Source organism: Engystomops pustulosus, chromosome 2, assembly GCF_040894005.1.
Source record: "Engystomops pustulosus chromosome 2, aEngPut4.maternal, whole genome shotgun sequence".
Taxonomy (NCBI): Eukaryota; Metazoa; Chordata; class Amphibia; order Anura; family Leptodactylidae; genus Engystomops; species Engystomops pustulosus.
Genome location: NC_092412.1, coordinates 237,443,470 through 237,458,953, shown reverse-complemented (window position 1 = coordinate 237,458,953; position 15,484 = coordinate 237,443,470). Strand labels below are relative to the sequence as shown.

Genomic DNA, 15,484 nt, shown 5'->3' with positions numbered 1-15,484 from the left:
CGTCGTTGCTTCCTCCTTGGCTTGGGCACCCAGAAGGCATGGAGTCTCATTGTGGCTGTGCCAGTCATGGAAGCAGGACACCATCTTGCCGGCTGACGTGAGGAATCATTGTAGTGTTTTACAGAGGGATGAAGTGAGATAAAGGCAGCCTGGGGAAGGGAAGAAAACATAAGGCATTTTGTATAGTGAGTTTACTGGAGGGAAAAGCGCGGCCCTTGATGTGCAACGAGGATGCAAAATGAAGATCTCGGCATCATTATTCAATCAGCTCTACAACTTCTGAACAGTAACAGATGTCGGGCTGAAAATTGTTGCCGTGAATTCAATGTTATTAAATTCTGATTGTGTATTAAGGGCTCCTTGAGAGATACAGATTGTGTCCATCAAAACCGAGCCTAGAAGAGCAACATATGGAACTGTAAAAGTTGAAGTCATTAAATTTAATGAATCTAAGTAGATAAACTGTGTTGCGGGTCATAGGCATAGATGTAAGTGCAGGTGTTATATCACCACAAGTCCCAGACAGTAATGACCCTGAGAAAGACTAATAGTACCTCATTGTAGGCCGTTAACACCCTCCGACATGCCCTAGAGGCACATTGCATGTTATCTTAGTAAAAAATGGACCAGAGCACTTCAATTCTATACAGAAACCACACAGGTTGAATGTTTTGCTATATGATAGAAGCCTAGAGGTGGACCCTATGGTGCTTACTAGAGGTTGCTGCACAACTATTGTGTTCCATGGGTCAATAGTGGTCAGTAGTTTGAGATACCAGATGTCCAATAGATTTAGAGCAGGAGGATAACAGAGAGACAGAGAGAATGGAAGGCAAGAGAGGAAAGATGAGAGGTAGCAAAGGGAATAAAGATGTTAAAAGAGGGAAACAGTGGAAGAAAGGAAGGAAGTGAAAAAGACAAGAAAGAAGAATGAAAAGAAATCATGTAGAAGGGGGGTTGGAAAAAGAGGAAGGAAATGGGGAAGAGAAGAAGGAAGGTAGTGAGAGAAAATAAGAAAGGAAAGACAAAAGGAAGGCAAGAAGGGAGAAAGTGAGGAAAGAAATGAAAGGAAGTTGAGAAGAAAGTGAGAAAAAGAGAGAAAGAAAATGAGGGGAAAAAGGGAGGAAGAAAGGTAGGAAAGTAGGAAGTGATGTAGGAAGATGAGAGGAAGTCAAGAAGAAAAGGCGAAAGAAAGGTAGTAAAAAAGGAAGGGAATAAGGGAAAGGAAGGAAGGTAGGGAAGAAAGAAGTGAGGAAGACAGTTTAAAGGAAGTCAAGAAGAAAGGGAAAAAAAGGTAGATAAAAGGAAGAAAGAAAATAAGGGAGAAGAAGGAAAGTAGGGAGAAAGGAAGAAAGGCAGGAAAGAAGGAAGTGAGGTAGATAGATGATAGGAAGTCATGAGGAAAAGTGGAAAAAAGGTAGGAAAAAAGAAGGAAGGGAATGAGAGAGAACAAGGAAGGAAGGAAGGAAGGAAGGAAGGAAGGGTTAAAGGTAGGAAAGAAGGAAGTACGGAAGGAAGATGACAAGAAGAAAGGGAGAAAGAAACTGGAGGGTGCAGATCTGGTAGTGCCACTTGTAGTTACTAAGAATATTTGGCCAGGGCTTTCTCATTTTAGGGAGCATCAAACTGGAAACTTCTATCCGCCTGGGAAATCTGGATCTACCATTGACTCCACTGAGATCACCTGACAATTTACATTCAGCCTCTTCACTACCTGGGATGTTGAATACATTTGCCGGTGAGGGGTCCTTACTGTACTTGCCACCCAGTACCCCATTTTTGTATAAAACTTTCCCCACAGCCTGTATATAGAGTACATACATACGTTAAGATACCGGAAAACGGAATATAATGAAGAAACTATTCCAATTCCTTTCCCTTTCATATAACTTTGAACCTATCAGTCATTTGTCTCATTTTTCTGACTAGAAAATCGCCGGGTAATTCTGTGACATTATCGATACTGTGGCGCAAAATGGTTTTCCATTTTGGGATACAAAAGAAGCAAAGTGTATCATTATGGATATCTATTTGGTGCCCAATTTATTATTTAGTCACGCTGCCTCTTACCCGCCATGACAGCTCGGGAATGGGAAATTTAAAGAGACACTCAATTATTTTAAACAGAAAAAGCTGCTTTCAAGTCAAAAGAGGAGCATTACCATTTAAATAGAGGTGAGGAAGTGGGAAAGCGTTGAACTGAGGTAAATACCGTATCTATTAGGTTGGTGAACTGGTTAATACCCCACTTTCAATTATGCGGCACCATAGGAAATGGGATCCTCCGGCTCAGTACACCGAGTAGATGTCCTCGCACCTCTCAGTCTGTGCAGTGGAATGTCTCATCCTCCTCATTCCCGCGTTCTGGATGGCTTCCGATAGAACGCTCCGAAGTTTTGTAACATCAGGCGACGCTTTCTGCTGGTCACATTTGATTTTCGGTGTCTTAAACAGGATAGAAATCATTAGTTGCCTATAAAGTGTATCAAACCCACTTGGATTCATTTTTACGGTAAGGTGGCAACTTCTAGAAGTGTCATTAATTCTAATAGAAAATCACACAATCCCTGGCCTTATTTCCACCGGGGTGCAGTATGGAATAATAGGATTGGTTTTCTCATTAGGTGGAAGAAATCCATGGTTACAAAGTTTGTTCCCTGTGATCGCTCAGATGGATGATAAATTGGATCTTTTATCGGGAAATACACCGTGTCCGGAGAAGTAAAGCGAAGGTTTATAGTCACCTACAAAGACCACAGATAGATGTATTATTTATAGCCACACATGTGGATGTTTCCACAAGCTTCTCCATAGAATACAGGGTATCCTGCCTTATAGATAGGGGACCCGTCCAGTCCCACATAATGCTGTACACTTCCATTTCCCGGATGACCACCAAGTGTCTTAGCTATAGCAGTATTATTTAGGTATATTTAGATTCACTGTACATATGTAGGTATTATTTAGACACCATGTGGTGGTATTATTTTGACTCCCTTTAGTTCAGTTATTTTACCATCGTAGAATCACATTATTATAAATGTTAGGGTTAATGCAGCGTTATTCAGGCGGTCACCTAGTTAAGAACACCCGACTTACATACGACCCCTAGTTACAAACGGACCTCTGGATGTTGGTAATTTACTGTACTTTAGCCCTAGGCTAAAATAATCAGCTATAACAGTTATCACAGGTGTCTGTAATGAAGCTTTATTGTTAATCCTGGTTCTTATGACAACCCAACATTTTTAAAATCCAATTGTCACAGAGACCAAAAAAATTCTGGCTGGGATTACAATTATAAAATATACAGTTCCGACTTACATACAAACTCAACTTAAGAACAAACCTACAGAACCTATCCTGTATGTAACCTGGGGACTGCCTGTACATGTAGGGCACTTTATTGGGGCATTATTTTGTGGTACATTGCTACTGCATAATACATCAATATTATTATAGCCTCATATTATACGGTTATTTAGCCAATGTATAGTTATTTAGACGATGTAGAGTATGATGATACTCTTTATATGAGTATGAAGGGTATTATACTGTATGATGATTTGGATTCAGTGATGCACGTGTATTGTGAGTCTGGCTTTTTTTTTTGGCTTTTCAGTTGTTTTTCCTTATGGTTACATGTGGCGTTTGGTCTTTAATGAATTTGCGACTTTTTAAAACAAAAGTCACAAAAAGTCTCAATCAGTTCTAAGTTACTTTCTCTACCCGGTCGGGGCAGCTTTAAATTTGAGACAAAATTTGCTATTTTTTTTAGACTTTAAAAAAAATCACAATTTTCCCATCTGGATTCAGGTGATAACTCGGGGAACACTACAGAAAACTAGACACTGGCCAAATTGGAAGGGAGACTGTCTTAGTCGCAAAAAAAAAAAAAAAGTTGCAAATGAGAAAATGCGCCATGAAAAGTCACAAAAAATAAAGAAAAAGTTAAAAGTTTGATACATGTGCCCCGGTATGTTTTGTTAATTTGGGCACAACATGACACTACACTATTTTAGGGCCACATAAAGCACACCTGAAAATAGACATATATATATATATATGTGTTTTTCACGCAATTCCAGGTAAAAACCCAGGAATTGCGACCTCTACCCCCTGTACGCCAGGTGGGCATGGAGGGGGCTGTGCCATGCAGCAGGCCGGCAGAGGGCTTTGCTGCCCCGCACCTTCCCACTACCCATATGGCGCTATTCTAAACCAACTCAGCCACAGTCTCCTGATAGATCCGGCGAGTGCCCCCCCCCCCCCCCCCATTTATATGTGCCATTTATATGGTAGAGGAGACTTTGGGGCAACTTCTACCTAAATACCCCCATATCTAAAGAAAAAACTGACGTCTATCCCTTAATAGGAAGCGCAGACTACTTTACGACCTCCTGTGCCGGAGGCAGAATACAGACTACTGTAAATGCCGCCATCTGCTCCGCTCTATTATTAATGGCGCCCATTGTATATCAGGAAGTGCACAGGATAAGCTATTTACAGGTATCCGTATGGAAAAATCACCTCCTTTTTGATAGTCCTACGCTGCGGATATATCTGTAAAAGTTCTGCAGATGGATATCATGAATTTTTAAATAAAAGAGTGAGTGTTGCTGTATTATTGATGGCAGATGGTGGAGTACAGGCGGCTCCGCTGTGCGGGGAAGCTTCCAGTGGATGGTACAGTTCAGTAATAATTAGAACAAGTTATGGTCCCCCAGGCTGGTCTCCCCACTCTCACACAACAGCTGGGTTGCTTCCTCTCCTTAAGACACGGATGGGAGTCTAGTGCCGCCTGTACCTGGTCTTTCCATGCACCGCTGCACCGATCCTTGTTTATTTGGCTTTGAACAGATGGCGGTGAGATGGTGAATGCGTCTTCTTCTCGCCTTCAGCCCACTCCTCAAACAAATTACTGAGCAACAATAACTTCCCAGCCAATTAATAGTACTTACAAAGTTCCCAATACTAACATTGGGGAGTGCGGATGGCAATCACGACAGATATAGTCACCAAAGTGACCTCAATGAGACGTGACGTACGGATGCAGCAGAGCTGGGTTTGCTTCTTGGCACAAATTACTGCAGGTGCAGTTCAATGACTGCTATTTTTCAGGAAGAAGGAAACTTTTCATGTTATAAAGTAAACTAAATAAAAGTACTGTGCACTTATTAGTAATTGTAAGCTCCTGGGCCCCAATTCAAAAAGGAAAAAACATTATAGGGACTCATTTAAGATTACAGGAACAAGAACATCACGGTACTCCCCGACTGCAAGAACCAGGCACAACTATAGGCACTGAGATGATAGATGATAGGTAGCTACAGGGGTATAACTACAGTAATAGCAGCTACTATAGGGCCTGCAGTGTCAGGGGGCCCAGTCATCCAACATGACACACTAAAGAATGGAGGATGTGCACCATTATATACATATATACAGAATAATATGTATATTAACATATATGTGATGTGTATATTCTGTATCTGTGATGTATATACTGTATGTGTCGACGGTGTATGGTGGGTGTATTTACCGTATGTGTGTATATATGCTGTACCTGAGTACCGTATATGGCAATATATGTGTGTGTATATGCTGTACCTTAGTATATGGCACGGTGTGTGTATATGTGAGCGCATGAGTGTATAAATTGGTGACCGTAGCTTGCATGTGTGAAAATACAAATATATATACTTTTTAAGAGGGAAAGATGATCCCCATTCAGAAGCCTGTTATGGGGCCCTACCTCTCCAAGTTGCGCCCCTGGATAGACAATACATAGATAGATGGATAGATAGATATTAGATAGATAGATAGATAGATAGATAGGAGATAGATAGATAGATATGAGATGGATAGATAGATAGATAGATAGATAGATAGATAGATAGATAGATAGATATGAGATAGATAGATAGATAGATAGATAGATAGATAGATAGATAGGAGATAGATAGATAGATATGAGATGGATAGATAGATAGATAGATAGATAGATAGATAGATAGATAGATAGATAAAAAAGGAAAGTCTGAAGCAGCACAGGTAGGCTAGGGTGCAGCAGCCGTAGGTCCCCTGGCTAGGGTCCGTCTAGGTAACTGTAGGAAGTTCCAGGGTACGTGGAAACGGGTGAAGCACATGGAATAAAGCTTCACCCGTTTCCACGTACCCTGGAGTGCTGCCTCCTTCCTACAGTTAGATGATAGATAGATAGATAGATAGATAGATAGATAGATGATAGATAGATCGTGTATATGCTTCTATATTATGACATCTTTTAATAACTTCAATTTTCTGGAAGTATCAGGTAGATATAAAATGTAAAATGCAGTGTAATGTGCAATGTGTGAATGAGCCGTAGGTTTGGTGGTTATTATGAGCTCCGTAGCTCCGCACTAATCACACACATCCTGCATGACACCTCTTAGTATTAGAGAGTGTAGTTCTATAATGTACAGCACATAGACATTCACTGCCCACATGGGAACCTATAACACCTTTCTCAATTGTGAGGCCTAAGTCATTAAATAAGATCCTGTTACTCGCTTATTTATTCATGGGAATGGAAGAAAAGCAAATTTCTTTCTGGTTGCTTAAAAGGCGGCATCCTGTAACTTTATCTAAATTTCTATGTCCACATTTTAACATCCGGATTTGGACCAAAACACCGGGACCTTCTACCTTTAACTGAATCAAACTTAGCATAGTGGTGCAATGGAGTTGTGAGTTTGGCTTAGGTTTGAGGGTTTAGTACAAATATGTAAAAGTTGCAGAGTGGCGCTTATAAGAAATTTTACAAACTGGATAGGTTGTTGCGATTACTTAAGGCTTTGATACGATGATACAGTAACAGTGTATTGGTCCAAAAAGTTCCAAATTCGTGAGGAGGGGTGGTATAGCAGATCAATGCAGAGAACTAAGAGCACAGCAGTGTGAGGACAATCTCCCACTACACTTGGAGAGGCTATAACACTTGATTATCTTTAGCTTTTATCATTGGATAATTTATACTAATGCCCATGACTAGTCTGTAATCTTTATAGGAGAAATTAATGAACATATTCACTTTTATTTTTCTCCAGGATCGCGGCTCCGTCAGGAAGATTTTCCTCCTCGGATTGTAGAACATCCATCAGATGTAATTGTGTCCAAGGGAGAGCCCACCACCTTAAACTGCAAAGCAGAAGGCCGACCTGCACCGACCATTGAGTGGTACAAAGACCTTGAAAGAGTAGAAACCGACAAAGATGACCCCCGTTCCCACCGCATGCTGCTCCCCAGCGGATCTTTATTTTTTTTACGTATTGTTCATGGGCGGAGGAGTAAACCGGATGAAGGAAGCTACGTGTGCGTTGCCCGGAATTACCTTGGGGAAGCCATGAGTCGAAATGCATCTCTGGAAGTTGCCTGTAAGTCAAGCCTTAGGGCATTTTGATATTCTATGTAGGAAAACCAAAGACAAGAGTCATCCACAGCCAACCAAACCCTGAATTTGGCCTCACCTTACTTTTATATTTCTGTAATGGGAATATTGTAGCAATTTTGACTACGCAAAACTAAAGACAGTATTAGGCATTGTCTCTGTTGAGTTGTGTAACCTTACCTATGTGTGTTTTATTAGTAGCAGCTGGACTGTGCAAAATAGTTGTGGCGTTAGCTTTCTTAAATGAGCTGCTCTACAGTCCCTCCCCTCTGCTCTGAGTTACAGTTCTGATATTCAACTAGAAGCCAGTTACAGTTTTAATTCATGGAACTGAGGGTCCATTGCATTTGTTAAATGGAACCTGTCATCGGGTTTCACAATTGACAGGTTCTGTTAACAGGTTGCTGTCAACTTGGCAAGAGTTTCACTGAGTCACAGTTTTCTATGAGTTTTCTCTCTCAGCTCCTTCAGTTCCCCTCCCTCAGGAATTCTCTTCTGCAAGTTGCACACAACAAATGTCTTTCTCAACTCCCTCACCTCCCCTTCCTTAGGAATTCTCTGCAGCGAGTCACAAAGAGTCAAAGTCTTTCTTAGCCCCCCCCCCCTCCCTTATTCCTGATGGAGTGGGAATGAGGGAGCTGAGCCAAGTGACTCAGATGAAGAAAAAAAACAACCCTGTGACTCTCCAAGCAAGGTACTAGCTACTTTTTAAAAAGTGATATAAGCTATTTATGACAAACTCTGTGTGAACCTGTCATTCTGTTTAATGCTGAAAGCCTGATGACGGGTTCTTTTTAAAGCTAATGGAATATAAATGCGTTTTTCACAGTCCTGCTGCTCCTTCTAACAACAAACAAGATTTTTTTTATGGTCAAAACTGCTGGTAGACTTTGTTTTAGGTTTTCGGTAGGTCCACTGAAAGTAACTCTGTGTAACTATTAGAAGTAAAATTGCCTTATGACCTTCCAAGTTATTATTCTTTGCCTGGATTTATTTTGTATTGTAATACCCATCACTATGAATCCACAAAACCATCTATTGTATATGGTAAATCTAGAATTTTCTATAGACCATAGTTTATTATTATGATTGCTTCTTCCTTTATATATTACCGATTCCAGCAGTCTGGGAATCCAATGTCGTCTATAGAAATTTCCAATAGGTTACCATTCCCCGGTTGTAAATATATCTCGATTTTATAGCAGGACAATGGAAATATATCCAAAAGCTGCGGAATTTTAATGAAATGTTATAAAATCCCTGTCGTTCCGTAATGAAAGCATTGTTGCCTTTATTTCGCCTGATCTATCGGTTGCTATTCCTCTGTGTGCTTTGCAATTCAAATGTGTACCGAGCAAACACTAAGACATTACCCCTACTAGGACCCGCCGCTTGATCTCACCACCCCCGTCTACAGAGAGGCCTCGCACATAAGCCGTCTGAAGGTCACGACTGAAGTGGGAGCCGCCATTAAAGCTTGTGAAAGAAAAGTGCGGGTTAGATATTTCGAGGGATAGATCACAGAACATTATTTAAAACCATAACATCATCTCTGTAATGGTTCCATGGGCCCAGAAAGAAAGGCGGCTTCACTTTTCATTCAGCCTTTGAAGCATAGCTGACTGAATTCTTCAATTGTGCCCTTTGGGGATTCACAGCACAGATCCTCATCTGACACAATAATAGCATAGCTCTTAGTTGAGTTTTAATATCGCGCTCTTCCAATTCGGAATATTATTCCTGTTCTTTTTGATTTGGAGATAGATGGATATCAATTTATTGCTCAAATCGTTTTTTGTTTTTTTTTTAAATGTGAAATTGTTTTTTCGTGTCAGTTATATAGTTTATATTAAATACATTTTAAATTGAATTTTGGTCCTTTTTTACATTTATTTGCCTCAGTTTTATTTATTTTTATGAATTTTCTTAAAGGGGACGTGTCATCACTCCTTACATGTCCTTTTTAGAAAAACTATATATATTTTTTTTGTGAAATAACATTTCAAGTAGATATTTTCTAAGAACTCTACTTTTGTCCCCAATTATTCCCTATGTTATGTCCCTACACACACTACATACTTTCAGGGTCGGCTCCAGGTCTCAGTAGACCCCTGGGCACAAGTGCCTCTGTGGGCCCCTTTGCAGTGATCTGGTGGCATTAGAAATTCAGAATCTAATTAAAATATTCCCTCGTTTATCATTCCCTCACACCCCTGTCATGGTTATTTTATATACAGCCCCATCATAGTTGAATTATATACAGTCCCCTATGGATTCATTATTTACTGCTCCCCTCAACAGGCACCGCCATGGACTGGGATTTGGCCGTGTGGCCCTCCCAACAGCTCAGGGCTCCAGAACATGCCTGGGTATGACTGGTGCTGACGCCAGCCCTGCATACACTGCCTCTGTCTCCAGTCATTTCAATGGGAGACGTAGTCGGAAAACATTTTATTAAAATCCATCTACATTGCTTAACTTTCCATGGATTGAGCAGTAGAATCATTGCTAAAAGGGGAATGAGTCCTGCTCACAGGCGAGCGAGAACTAAGCCGAATGCACAAGACATGTACAAAAACAGACCCCAATCTGGGCCAGGTATTCAGCCTGTTTTTGTCCAGATGGAGTAGAGGGGTAGAGTGCTGCCTGCTCCTTCCCTCTCCCTAGAAATCTCAGCGGCCATGACACAAATCTGGACATATATAGACCCTGGCCTGTGCTGTGAGGCATAGTGTAAAATCTTGGTCTATGGTGGCCGTGAGTTGGCTACAGTTTGTGCAGCTGGTTTACGACCAAAATATACTCCCATCTGTGCAGGGAACTCCTCAAGTTTCTGATACTGTAAGAAGGGAGTGTTTTTGCCAACCGGCCAAGTGATCTACCATAAGGCCCACAAGCGAATTGACACAAGCTCCGGTCTGGGAAATCCCTCTGGAGCATTTTTCTTGGTCTGTACTTACACATGAGCAATCAACCTAACAATGTCCATTCACTACTGACAGTGTCAGACTGTTTAGGGACACACCTCTTCAACATTAGGAATGGTAACACCCAGTTATATTTAAATTTGGAGAAGAAATAATGGCTCTACAAGCCAATCAAAACTTTTTTTTTTTAAAGAATACTCCATATTTTCATTTTGAAGGGACAGGTGACAAATCATCTTTTAACACAAAAAAAATCATAATAATTTTAAATTATTATTACATAATTAATAGTATCATTATTAGTAATAATAATAACAACTTTAACAAAAACATTACTACAACTCTTATTAAAAAACAATAATAATATTTTTTTTAATATAAATTGAAATATATTACATTTTTTATATAACTTTAATTGAAATTTTGCACGTGTCTCAGTAAAATCCTATAATACCAAATGTATGCGGTCAGCACAGAACCTTTCCATATTTGCTATATTTCAGATTTTTTCCAAAAAACATAAATAACATATAAGTTCTGGTCCTTAAACAGCTGTAAACAAGCATCTCATCTGGCCACAGTCAATGGCTTCCCCCGGAGACTGGAGTCATAGCCCCAGGTGTTAAATGTATCACAGCAGCTTGATCTATCGACCGGGGTAAGAGGGTGCAGTGGCCGAAATGAAAATATATGAAAAATTAATGAAGTCCTGAGATTATTATTTATTTGCCTTGCCCCGAACTGGATTTAGGTTGAGATATATTGTTGAAGATTTCCCTCCCTAACAAGATTTCTGTTCAAAGGTCGAGGGGGTTATAACAGGAAATGCATTTAGGATTTTATTCCCCCCAGAAAGTAAAATAGAATTTGCACATTAATTTCTGTTTCGGGCTGAGTAGATTGATTGGTCAGTGCCCCCTCTCATGGGAGCCACTGACTCAGGCTGAAAATATTGTGCTCGGAGCTTCCAGGGGTTAGGATTGTGTTTCTGGTAAATGTGTGGAGTGTTTTTACACACAAAAAGCTATAGGATAAGCAAAAGTTGTTTGTAAAAATTAAAATTTTTGGAATTTTGTAAAACACTCCTAGTTTTACTGTAGCGCATTTTTATGACATGTGAATTAGGTAGACAGGGTTACCCGTAAGTAACACCCATATAGGGGGTCACATCTGCAAACAAAATGAGCTAGATATAAGTTTGTACTGCTTGTTTCTATAATATTATCGAGAGACAAAGGGGCAGGGCTCTCTGTGTCTGTATCATATACAGACAAAGTCAGGGAGCACAACTTGTGTCTGTACTTTGCATGGTTAGAAACAGGAAGACTGTACTATCTGTGCCTGTACCTTTAATGGATAGAGAGAGGGATACAGTACTATGTATTTCTGTCATTGTTAAGCATAAAGACAGGAATATAGTGCTATCATGTGTCTATACCCTTTATACGTAGAAACAGAGGGAAGTTCTATCTGTGCCTAGCTTTTATGGATAGAGACAGGGAGACAGCACTATCTGTATTTGTAATTTTTATGGATACTGACAAGGCAACAGCATTATCCTGAGTCTGTACATTTTATGGTTAGAAATAGGGACAGTACTACTGGATCTTTGTCTACCTTTTAAGGATAGAGACAAGGGGACAGTACTATCATTGTATCTTGTATGGTTAGAGAAAATACTTCCCGTTTCTATACCTTATATGTTTAGAAACAGGGTCTCATTTTAGGGATAAAGACAAAGACAGTAATATCTGTGTTTTTTATGGATTGAGACAATGGTACAGTACTATCTGTGGCTGTAATTTTATGGGTTGGGACAAGAAAAAAGTACTGTGTTACTAACATGTGTGGATAGCAACAATACTACCTGCTTCTGTACCTTCTATGGTTAGTAACAGGTCTTCCTTTTAGTGATAGAGACAGAAACAGTGCTATTTGTCTCTGTCATTTTATGGATTGAGACAAGGAGACAGTGCTATCTGTGCCTGCAACACGTATGAATAACAAATATATAAACACATAAACCATCCAACTGAAATTATATCATTAACCATTTTGGAAGTGGGGAGGCCAAAGTTGAATGTGTAACCACTAGGGTTAAATGGAGGTTATTGAATACTGCACCGTTTAGTGTCCGGAATTTTGTATCTGATACTTTGTATATAGACAAGCCACAGGATGAGACGCAGAGTAAATTCACCTTTAATTTCCTATTGACATATTTCAATAGAGTTGACCAAAGTGTAATTATATTCACCTCGGCATTCCTTCATCACATTTCCGGCTGTGCTGAGTTGAGGTGACCTTTGTAGAGTCTCTTTTCCAGAGTGATATAGTTAATGAGATCCAGCGACACCATGACCTCAACCGGCTCATGGCCCTGGCCTTCATCATCCATCTTCCAAGCCCCAAAGGTTACATGACAGCCCACACAACAAGTGTGAATAAACAAATTCAAGAGCTTTCTGTCATGGCTGCCAGGACCAGGAGAATTGTCTGAGTAAGACATCACAGGGACCATGAGAGTGAGGACATTATACAAAGTCACACAATATAAGAATACAGGCGGTCCTCTACTAAAGAACACCCGACTTACAGACGACCCCTAGTTACAAACGGACCTCTAGATGTTGGTAATTTTTTTGTACTTTAGTCTTAGGATACAATGATCAGCTATAACAGTTATCACAGGTGTCTGTAATGTTAATCCTGGTTCTAATGACAACCCAACATTTTTAGAATCCAATTGTCACAGAGACCAAAAAATATTCTGCCTGGAGTTACAATTATAAAATATACAGTTCCGACTTACATACAAATTCAACTTAAGAACAAACCTACAGAACCTTGTCCCTTGTACGTAACCCGGGGACTGCCTGTACTGGTAGCAGACTGGTGTCTACACAGAGAAAATCCAAGAACATCTCTGGAGATACAGATGTAAGGCTGATATAAAGATACTGTGAATATTTACTAGATAGACAATAGATACATGATAGACAGACACATATGAGATAGATTCATAGATAATTGCAGTATAGGTAGGTAGCTTTCATAGATGAGAAGAAAAAAAGGAGAGAAAGGGGTTCGCATCCCCCTTCCCTGAGTCTATTTTTGCACCTCATTTGTAGTTTTGTCTTTCAAATGCAGATTTGTCATACCTGTACAGATCATACCTGCTTTCCCTACACCTGGTCAGGACTGGCGCGTGTCTTTGCGCTATTATTTGTGCCCTTTTAGGCGCAAATCAATGTTAAATCAGGCGCAAACATCTGGAAGTAGGAGAAATACAAAGACAAATTAGGAGCAAACCAGGAAAATGCCACACGGAGAACTGCTGGAAAAAGCATGCATTAGACTGAAATTAATTTGCCAGAATTAAAGAAAGAAAGAGAAATAGAGAGAAAGAAAGAAATAAAGAAAGAAAGAAAAAGAAAGAAAGAAAGAAAGAAAAATAGAGAGAAAGAAAGAAAGAGAAATAGAGAGAAAGAAAGAAAGAAAGAAAGAAAGAGAAAGAGAGAAAGGAATAGAGAGAAAGTAGGAAAGAGAGAAAGAGAGAAAGTAGGAATGAGAGAAAGAAAGAAAGAAGACACGGTAGAGGCGATAAGTGATAACATACTGTAGAGGTACATATAGATGGTTTCCCTCATAGATAGATAGACATGAGATAGATAGATAGATGATAGATAGATAGACATGAGATAGATAGATAGACATGAGATAGATAGATAGATAGATAGATAGATAGATAGATAGATAGATAGATAGGAGATAGATAGATAGATAGATAGATAGATAGATATGAGATAGATAGATAGATAGATAGATAGATAGATGATAGATAGATAGATAGATAGATAGGAGATAGATAGGAGATAGATAGATAGATAGATAGATAGATAGATAGATAGATAGATAGATAGATAGATAAATAGATAGGAGATAGATAGATAGATAGATAGATAGATAGATAGATAGATAGATAAATAGATAGGAGATAGATAGATAGATAGATAGATAGATATGAGATAGATAGATAGATAGATAGATAGATAGATATGAGATAGATAGATAGATAGATAGATAGGAGATAGATAGGAGATAGATAGATAGACAGACAAGGGGGGACATCATACTCTGGTGCACCATACACAACCCCCATATAACATACTGTATATAGGTCCTGGACTGATATTATATAGTGCGGCTTTTATAGGTCTCTGCTAGACAAAATATTACTTTCATTTCATGACATAGACTTCGGTTAGTTTGGCTTATCACTCCTTCAGCCATCTATAACCTTCCCTCCGCCTGAGAGTGACATAACCATACACTGACTGCTCGGTGGGAACACTGGCCGCCATTGTCCGCCCACCACCGACCCGATAAATGAAAGCTCTTTTTCAATGTAATCCAATCTTTTTAGAAATTGTATTCAGCTAGTAAAGTTATTATTTGTAATTGTGAGATTTATGGGCAGGCGTTGAGATTGCATTCGTTTTTTATGTGACAGACGCCGGATAATATGATTATTTTAGGAATTACGTTGATTTATTGCTGTTTAATGGGAGCCCTTAGATATTGTGTACACTGCGCTGTATGTAGGAGTGCGGCCTCCTTACCTCCACCGCAGGCCTGGGCTGTTATGGGTGGTTTATGATGGAGGAACACAAGAACTTTGACTCTATGTAAGTCACATAAATATTTCACTAAGTGCTGGTAATTATTAGCATAATTAATGTGATTATTAATATGCGCTTTATGAATATGCATGAGCACGGACTGTTAACTTGTGGACACGGATTCATTACTTATTGCTGGATTCTCTATTAGAGAATTACCATGAAAAATACTTCTCGTACAACACACTACAGTGAATTTCGGGGCTAGATGGAGATATCCAAGTCTTTGGAACACATGGCTTCCTAGAGCCAACAGGGTATAAGATGTGTCCTTCCTTATCTTACCACCTGGATTGAGGTATCTCAAGATGATTGACTTTGTACTATAGAATTTGCAAAAACACCTGATAGAGTAACACAAAAGTTCTTGATACACTGATAACCATCATAATCCATTCATATGCTGAACCAAGTCATAAAGTCTAGAAGGACATGTGTCTAGT

At 39.5% G+C, this 15,484-nt stretch overlaps 1 protein-coding gene across 15 annotated transcripts in view; it reads left to right on the top strand.

Annotated features, from left to right (window-relative positions):
- Nucleotides 1-15,484, top strand: part of ROBO2 (roundabout guidance receptor 2) — a 766,105-nt gene that overhangs the window by 448,513 nt on the left and 302,108 nt on the right. For all 15 annotated transcript variants that reach the window (XM_072138549.1, XM_072138552.1, XM_072138553.1 and 12 more), the window contains exon 2: nucleotides 7,092-7,418. In XM_072138549.1, the coding sequence (XP_071994650.1) occupies nucleotides 7,092-7,418 (327 nt within the window). The remainder of the gene's footprint in view (nucleotides 1-7,091; nucleotides 7,419-15,484) is intronic.